The sequence below is a fragment of the Mytilus trossulus genome, chromosome 6 (assembly GCF_036588685.1).
Source record: "Mytilus trossulus isolate FHL-02 chromosome 6, PNRI_Mtr1.1.1.hap1, whole genome shotgun sequence".
Classification (NCBI taxonomy): domain Eukaryota; kingdom Metazoa; phylum Mollusca; class Bivalvia; order Mytilida; family Mytilidae; genus Mytilus; species Mytilus trossulus.
The window spans coordinates 90,735,425-90,745,369 of NC_086378.1; the positions used below are offsets into that span (position 1 = coordinate 90,735,425).

Genomic DNA, 9,945 nt, shown 5'->3' on the forward strand with positions numbered 1-9,945 from the left:
TCCGTTTCTAAGTTCCCAAGAATCCGATTAATTTTGATCATTGGACCGAAAACAATCAGCATTGTTAGAGATCGATTGAAAGTGTCAGTGATGATGTTATTGTTAAATTTGTCGATTGCAGTTTTAAGATTTTTAATAAGTAATTTATTCAATTGGAAATGAAAATCAAACTTTTTTTCTTGCCAGTCCGAAGCATTTAAATTTAGACCCCCCCCCTAAAAATATCAGAAAATTTGATTAATCGATTTCAACTATGACTTTATAATGTGTTGGAATCTTAGTTTCTAACTATTCATGCTTCATATCGGACTAAAAAGACGCATTTAAATTGTTAACTGTTGTAAAGTGTATTCTTTCAGTAAATTTCAATCTTTTAATGGTATGTAATGGTATGTCTATCTTTCATATTTCAGGAAAAAGTTCTGTGACGTGCCAGAGACATATAAGACGTGCTGACTTTGTATGGAAAATCTGACACATGCTTTAAAAAATAAAAAAAAAACATGTACTTTATAAATTTCACGCGGATTTACCTTCACCAGGAAAGCCCAAAGCCAAATATGTGAAAGCGGCCTGCAAGGATCATTAAGGATGCGGAAAGTCCAAAGCCGAATTATGTGAAAGCCATGCCGTGAAGGATGAGGAAAGTCCAAAGCCGAATATGTGAAAGCGGCCTGCAAGGATCATTAAGGATGCGGAAAGTCCAAAGCCGAATTATGTGAAAGCCATGCCGTGAAGGATGAGGAAAGTCCAAAGCCGAATATGTGAAAGCGGCCTGCAAGGATCATTAAGGATGCGGAAAGTCCAAAGCCGAATTATGTGAAAGCCATGCCGTGAAGGATGAGGAAAGTCCAAAGCCGAATATGTGAAAGCGGCCTGCAAGGATCATTAAGGATGCGGAAAGTCCAAAGCCGAATTATGTGAAAGCCATGCCGTGAAGGATGAGGAAAGTCCAAAGCCGAATATGTGAAAGCCATGCCGTGAAGGATGAGGAAAGTACAAAGCCGAATATGTGAAAGCCATGCCGTGAAGGATGAGGAAAGTCCAAAGCCGAATATGTGAAAGCCATGCCGTGAAGGATGAGGAAAGTACAAAGCCGAATATGTGAAAGCCATGCCGTGAAGGATGAGGAAAGTACAAAGCCGAATATGTGGTAGCGGCATGCAAGGATCATTAAGGATGAGGAAAGTACAAAGCCGAATATGTGGTAGCGGCCTGCAAGGATCATTAAGGATGAGGAAAGTCCAAAGCCGAATATGTGAAAGCCATGCCGTGAAGGATGAGGAAAGTCCAAAGCCGAATATGTGAAAGCCATGCCGTGAAGGATGAGGAAAGTACAAAGCCGAATATGTGAAAGCCATGCCGTGAAGGATGAGGAAAGTACAAAGCCGAATATGTGGTAGCGGCATGCAAGGATCATTAAGGATGAGGAAAGTCCAAAGCCGAATATGTGAAAGCCATGCAAGGATGATCAAGGATTGGCAACGTACAAAGCAAAATGTGTGAAAGCCATACAAGGATGATCAAGTATTGGGAACGTACAAAGCCAAATGTGTGAAAGACATACAAGGATGATCAAGGATTGGGGACGTCTAAAGCCGAATATTATGCGAAAGCCATACAAGGATGATCAAGGATTGGGAACGTACAAAGCCGAATATTATGTGAAAGCCATACAAGGATGGTCAAGGATTGGGGACGTCCAAAGCCGAATATTATGTGAAAGCCATACAAGGATGATCAAGGATTGGGGACGTCCAAAGCCGAATATCATGTGAAAGCCATACAAGGATGATCAAGGATTGGGTGCGTCCAAGGCCGAATATTATGTGAAAGCCATACAAGGATGATCAAGGATTGGGGACGTCCAAAGCCGAATATTATGTGAAAGCCATGACAAGGATGATCAAGGATTGGGAACGTCCAAAGCCGTATATTATGTGAAAGCCATACAAGGATGATCAAGGATTGGGTGCGTCCAAGGCCGAATATTATGTGAAAGCCATACAAGGATGATCAAGGATTGGGGACGTCCAAAGCCGAATATTATGTGAAAGCCATGACAAGGATGATCAAGGATTGGGAACGTCCAAAGCCGTATATTATGTGAAAGCCATACAAGGATGATCCAGGATTGGGGACGTCCAAAGCCGAATATTATGTGAAAGCCATACAAGGATGATCAAGGATTGGGGACGTCCAAAGCCGAATATTATGTGAAAGCCATACAAGGATGGTCAAGGATTGGGGACGTCCAAAGCCGAATATTATGTGAAAGCCATACAAGTATGATCAATGATTGGGAACGTCCAAAGCCGAATATGTAAAAGCCAAGGATGTACAAGAACCGAACAGTTAAAGAGCTATATATGACCAAAATTTCCTCATAATTGAATTTAGCCACTTCAGAGACATAATATGTGTTTCTCTGGTCAAATCCACTGAGGGAGTTGAAACCTGAGTTTTTTTTAAATATTTCTTTTTATATAAACTAGTAATTTAAGAAAGGTTTACTATAAATCATATCTACCACACCAAACTACCGTGAACACTGAGTTGAAGCAAGGATGTGTATATAATATAAAAAAAGAAGATGTGGTATGATTGACATGCTGAGACAACTCTCCACAAGAAACCAAATGACACAGCAATTTAACACAACTATAGGTCACCGTACGGCCTTCAACAACGGACAAAGTCCATACCGCATATATAGTCAAGCTATCATGAAAAGGCCCCGAAATGACACATGTAAAACGTTTCAAGCGAGAAAACTAACGGCCTAATTTATATACAAAATATAAACGAAAAACAAATACGTAACACAAAACAAAAGCCAACCGACTGAATAACAGGCTCTTGGCCTTTGACAGGAAAATATATACACACACGGAATGTGGCGGAGCTATAAACATATAAGCCTTACATACAATTTTTTTCGGAGTTTCTCGATGCATTGAAGACCCATTGGTGGCCTTCGGCTGTTGTCTGCTCTATGGTTGGGTTGTCGTCTCTTTGACAAATTCCCCATTTCCATTCTCAATTTTACTTAGCTGATGATACCCTTGGAGATTCGACGAAGTTTGCTGCGTCATATGCATCTCTACATATGTATAGGGGTATAGTACACCAAATAACTTGGCAGGCAAATCACTGTGTGCATGTGTTGGACCGGACCACACTGGGCACCAAATGACAGGCACCTCACTATGTGTGTGTTTAGTGTATGTGTTGTACCTAATAACTGACAAGTTACTAGGTAACATATAGCGGAGTGGCATTACAGTAAATTATACTGCATTAATGAGATGCATATTCAAATGTACCAACTGTCATGATATTATGGAATCAAATAGAAGCAAACGGACAGTAAGACATGGACAAGACGGCTTGCAGTCATTAAATCGGACGGTATAGTTCAGACAGACATATCAATTCATATAAAAAGTATTAAGTCGGACAATACCAAAGTTTAAATATCGACCCAAACATTGTACTTAATGATTGTATTCAAATTCAAATGAATTATTGACCACTTCTGTTTCGTTGCCAATACATTTAATAATTTGTTTATATCGCCTTTTAATAGTCAATGTTTTATAGTCTGTTTCATTTTTTGTAGTTCTTTTCACTTAATTGATCTACTTGTAATTCCTTGTAATTATATACACGGAAGCCGGATCATAATAAGGACATGGAAAATATAAACTTTAATTATTCATAGTCAAATGTTTATTTGTATTTCATAATATTTAAACAAATCTTAAAAATCTTGATAATTTGTACTTTTAACTGACATTTTGTTACTTTTGATTATTATCGGACAGCGAAATTTTGACTTTTCAAAAGTCAACATTTCACCGGGTTAAATCTTAAAAGTTTCACATTTTTGACGTTTTTTAACTCGTAAAAAGTCAAAATTTAAAATTATGGTAAAAAAAATTTGAAAAGTTAAATTTTTGTGTTTTACAGCAGAAAGTACCATACATATAACTTCTGAAAATCGGAACAGTGTGCCTAAGTAAGGCGATATGACATCACATGAACCTTGTTACGGCTAGTATGTTAAAATCTAACTCGGTGTGTCGAACTAGTACAAAGTATAGGGTATATTAATTTATCATTTACATGTAATTGTGTTTGCAACTGTGTGTTAAGAAGCCTCAAATTAATAGAGTTTTCAAAGGAAACAAAGTATCAGTGTCATTTTACACAGCAAAACTATTGATTTTTGTATCTTTTGTTTTTGAGTCAACAGCTATATACCACTTGTATTGAGGTCCTGGAACTCGTTTCTATCGAGAGGGGTGGTAACTGTTGCTCTGTATAGTGTATAACTAAGCCCTATACCATGGAGCCATGGAAAGAAAATCATAAATACACGTCATAATGAATGAAAAAATAAACTGTTAAAAACAAATCAAACACTTAGTTTTATATTATTTGTCATTTACAGTTTATTCATCTCATTCATTATGACGTTTGGCCCCATATACTCAAGGTTAAAATTTAAAAAAAAGTACTTACCTTAATGAATAAAAAAAAATGTCGTAAGCTTGCTAATGAATATACATATATGAATAGTGATACAAAATCTCATCACAGACCAAAGGATCACAGTGAAACTTCTTATTGCTCAGTTTAGTTTTCTGGGATAATTGTTGTTTACAAGTGTTTTTTCTTCGTTTTTCATTTATTTCCTATGGCATTGTCAGTTTGATTTCGACTCGTGAATTTAAAGTGTCCTTTTGGGATCTCTTGCCTCTTTTTTCAGTAGCCTTGGACCAAAGTACGGCCTTCAACAGCAAACATCAACTCTAAAGTAAACACCTTCAGTTAAAACTCGGACAGTTTATACTGTTACAAGAGGCAGATATGCATAATATACAGCTTGACAGAAGTGGTATAATAACAGAACAAAATTGAATTTAAAAATATATATACAGGTCGATTTGATATGAGCCATCGAACACACCGTCAATTTTCGGCTCTCCCTTGACATCATTTGCGAGTATGGTCTTGAAGAAACGATGATAGTCCGTCGGAAGGGGACGATAAATGGCTGACCCGTGTTAAGAGAGAGCCATATCTCTTGCACGTTAAAGACACCCTTGTAGATTTCGAAAAAGAGTAGGCCAGTGCCGCTACAAGGCAGCACTCGCAAAGTGGAAAGGGATTAATATAAGTTGCAAAACTTGTTTCCCAATCCACTATAAATAAATATGTTTAAACTAACACACCGTCACATACGCTTGTTAATTGACACGTGGATTAAACGATCTAAACAAATACACATATCGTGACAAAAGTCACATTATATTATCATATCATATGAGCAAGATGCTTGTAACAAACAACTTAAATTAGGTAAGTACTAAACAGTTTCTTTTATTAAAAATTAAAATGATTTTTTTGCAAAAACAATACGCCATTATTGAGCACTCTAATATTACAAAATAGTATAGCAAACCAAATAACTTGTCCTCTGTTGGGTTAAAAATAATATTGTGGTATATGTATTTTTCTAATTCTTTCAATATTCGGGTTACAACATACTACCAGATAATGAAATTCATTTTCTATCATTATTCATTAAAAATAAACAAGAGAGAAATTAAAAAAACAAAATTCTCTGAAAAGTCCGGATTTTGTCTTTGGGGCACGTGTTGGTATAATCTATATTTTTAAGCGTCTAAAGTCTAGTCGCCACTGTATAACTAAACAGAGGAGGATTTAAGGGGAAGGGGGCCCGGTCCCCATTTTCTTGGAGAAAAATTGGTCTATTATATATGGAATCAACGAAGTATGACCAGAGCGGGCCCCCTCTTAGGCAGTCAGTGGGCTCCCACTTAAGAACATTTCTAGATCCGCCACTGCTAGGCAATAGTTACTCTGGTATAGTACTGTACATACGTAGAACAGTGAACTTATGTATAGAGACTACTATCAAACGTTTTTAGTTACAGTTGATGACCTTTGGAACGATATTCTGGACATGTCAGATGATAACAAGAATTATCTAATCTTCCCTCAGCAAGTACAATCTGGACTGGTTACTAAAACATTTAGGGATGTACGTGTAATATTTACTTCTAAGTGACACATTTATATCTAAAGACGACTTTTTAAGAAAAAAAACAGTTGGGGAAGCAGCGAGAAAAATGAGTGACATGAAAAGAAGTGGTTCTCTGCCCACGGCAACAGATGGACATGACACGTTTAATTTTGACGGAGTTTTTCGTGACGTCAATAACAAGCAGACAAGAGAACGTCTGTACGCAGCACAAAAATTAGTTTCTGAAGGAAAGTGGCAAAATGCAAAGGATGCGTTAAATGTGTTGATATCAGAAGTGACGGACAAACATGATAATAGAAATTTACGAATGATTCTGAAAGAAATCAATCTGTACCAAGAAAGACATATCGATGATTCCGTTGAACGTCACGAAGCTGTGAATTGGAAAACCGTATGTGAGCGCAGACCTACGAGGTATTCCGAACGATGGGATGAACTACCTCAAAGTATTTTTCTTTTGAAATCTTGGAAAATGGAAGATGGATCTCTTCGTGTTTTAGTAGGAAGACGAATCCTTTCTCACCAATGGATTGCAAACAAAATCCGTGAATTACACTGTAGTCATATTCGTGGTAGCATGCTCCTTGGCGTTTTTGTAGATCTTAGGATACAAGACGATGGCGTTGTTGTACTATATAGACAATTAACTGGATCTGAAAAGAAAACTATCATGCACGACATAGTTCACAAACATTTACAGGAAATGGAATTGGTATTTCCTTTCCCAGCCTTGCAGACGGAGTATAAAACTGAAATTCATTGCCCGGATGAAGGATGGGAAATAGATGAAACATTAGCTCTTCAGCTTGGGGAAGGTGAAGTCTTTCTTAGAGATTTTTCAATTCAATTTTTAAAAACTTTGGGAAAAGAAGACTTGTTCTTGTATGACCCTGCCTGTTCAACTGGTCAGTTTTTGGCAACCATGAAAGAGGCATTCCCAAATAGTTATACAGCTGGACAAGACCTTAGCTACCAGATGACACTGTTTGCAGGAAAACGACTAGATGAAGTTCACCATGGTAACGCCGCCGAACCGAAAATTGCAGACGATATTGCGGATGTAGTATTTGTAAGGTTTATTAATTCCGAAGTAATGAAAGCTTCCGATGCACGTTTAATGGTTCATCCTCTTGTCCGTGTTTTGAAGAAAGGTGGCCATCTTATAATTTTTGGTCATACTCCTGTTTTAGTGTCGTCTGCCGACTTACTGATGGACGAAGGACTTGAAGTACTGCAGTGTATTGGAGGAGACGCTAAATGGGACGGTGTTTTCCAATACTATGTCTGTAAAAAACTTTGACACTTGAATGTTCAAAATGTTATACGGGTTTTAGATATGTGCTTTTGTTGGCTTGTAATGATGGAAGTTGTGACTTAGCGGCAATATATAAATAAAAAGATAGATGGTTTCAAGACTAATAAAACACACTTATACTTTTGCAAAATGTAGAATAAATATCATACATGTACGTATTTCTTTTCCTGACAAGCCATTCATATAAAAAGGATGTACGTCAACAGCATGCAGTAATTAATGACTTTGCTTAGTTTGGATAAATACAAGTGTTTAATTTTGTGGTAACTTTAATGAAGTTTCGTATGCAGTTGTTTTGCATTGGCACATATCGTTTATATGGAGATCTCAATTGATAGTTGTCTCATTGACTTTCATTTAAAAAAATCAATCTATTTTAATTAGATTGTTAAAAAAATCTAATTTCTATATAATCCAGAAGCCTTGAGTGCCTGTACCTGGACCACGCGTTGTCCTTATTTATACTTTTAATATCATGAAGTAGTGGGTTGTTAGTGGTTGTTGTGGTCTGTTGTATTTTACCAATATCTTTACCAAAAATGTACTTATCGTCTTGTAATTTGTGAACATAAACGTATCTTTTTATTTGTGCCTTAAGATTCATTTACGGAAAGATAGAAATAAAGAGATAATTGCTATCTCCTAAACTTTTATCACATTTCTTTTATTTGTAGTATCAGTTTTTGTTAACCTATAGATTGTGTTGAATATCCAATTGCTTTACATACGTACAGACGTGACAGGTTAGCTTCAGTGTTAAACGTGCAATCAAAGACAAAAATTGTCAGTTATAAAAGATTCGGGTTTTTCTTCAAAAATCGTGCAACGAAACAAAATATATTCATAAATCAGCATTCAAGTTTTTTGATAAGTTATATATGGCAGTCATCTTAGTTGGTGGACTAGCGTCTAATTTGAGGTTGGGACTAAAAGTCAGTTTCTGAATATCCTGGAATAGTCTTTGGTGCCATTCAGTGCAATTCTATTAAATATTTTCAACAAGAATATGTCCATAGTACACGGATGCCCCACTCGCACTATAATTTTCTATGTTCAGTCAAAGACATGTAAACTTCATGTCTCTGGTTCAGTGGACCGTGAAATTTGGGGGCAAAACTCTAAATTTTGCACTATATTTAGAAAGTTCATATCATAGAGAACATGTGTATTAAGTTTCAAGATGATTGGACTTCAACTTCATCAAAAACTAACTTGACCAAAAACTTTAACATGAAGCGGAACAAACGATCGGACTATTGGTTATTATGGTATCATGTATGGACTATAATTGTAACATTAATAGAATCCTGATTTCTATGGTTTCATGCATGTGGGGTATACGGGTTACAATGATTGTATGCACGGAACACCCTGGTTACCATGATTCCATGCAAGGGCATGTGAAACAAAACAAGATTACTTAAATTAATTTGGTTCAGATTTTGTGACATATCTATAAAATAAAGAGCTAAATCATTTCTTATCTATTCTTATCATCTCCGAGACCTGAATGTTGTATCTTATTTATTCTAATTCGAGTGAGGGGCTTACCTAATTTGTAATGTTCATACAAATCAGAAAATAAAATTGCAAGTGTTTATCTCATTTTAAGAAAACAAGTAAATTTATATTTATAACTCTGGTTGAATGTTAAAAAAAAGTGTTTTTTTTTTGGAAAATGCTTTTGTTAATGGAAAAACAAATTTCCATTAAAAAAATCATCAATTTACAAAAAAGACGTTTTTGCTCCAGTAATTACAACATTTTGAATTTTTCAAACATCAAGAAATATAACTAAGATCAACTAAGGTAAAGCAAAAATGTATGTAAACGACGAAAATTGAACCCGTCTAAACAGTGTTAAGTGGTTCAAAACGTTCGATTTATTTTCATTTGCTATCAGTCTAAAGTGGCACTGGTCCTCTATTTGTTATTTGAAAACCACAGAATGAGATTTTGTGTCATGATTACAACAACCAAGAAACATATCTCGAGAATGGTAAAAGTAAAAAGAAACGAAAGTCAAACTCATCTTGGTTTTATGGTTAAATATATTATTTCATCAAAATGATATTAATTTTTTTAACGGGCTGTTTTTTTTTTCTGGTTACTATGGATATACTGGTTATAGGGGTTACATGCAATGGGGAAATTGGATATTTACAATTGTTACATGCATGAGCCCAGACTCAAGGTTACAAGTTACATGGTTACCTAAGACATGCATAGGGAATCGGGGTTAATGAATCCAAGTAACGATGTCTGGATGCATCAAATATATTGGTTACTATGGTATCATGTATGGACTATAATGGTTTCATTATGTATATGCAAAATAGAATCCTGATTTTTATGGTTACATGCTTGTGGGGAATAAGGGTACAATGGTTGTATGCACGGGACATTTCAATTATTCCAGACAAGGGCATGTGAAACAAAACAAGATTACTTAATTAATTTGGTTCAGATTTTGTGACCAATCTATAAAATAAAGAGTTAAATCATTTCTTATCTACTCTTATCAAAATTGTCTACATACTATGTATCAACTTTT

General features: G+C 35.8%; 1 protein-coding gene across 2 annotated transcripts; it reads left to right on the forward strand.

Annotated features, from left to right (window-relative positions):
* Positions 1-5,258: 5,258 nt before the first annotated feature.
* LOC134722205 (isonocardicin synthase-like) lies at positions 5,259-7,493 on the forward strand. 2 transcript variants are annotated; one of them, XM_063585809.1, is made up of 2 exons: positions 5,259-5,367; positions 5,961-7,493. In XM_063585809.1, exon 2 carries the CDS (start codon positions 6,162-6,164, stop codon positions 7,374-7,376), a length of 1,215 nt encoding a protein of 404 aa, XP_063441879.1. In that variant the 5' UTR covers positions 5,259-5,367; positions 5,961-6,161; the 3' UTR covers positions 7,377-7,493. The 2 variants fall into 2 exon arrangements, with proteins under 2 accessions (XP_063441879.1, XP_063441880.1); XM_063585810.1 differs by having other exon boundaries at positions 5,260-5,367; positions 5,967-7,493.
* Positions 7,494-9,945: the final 2,452 nt, after the last annotated feature.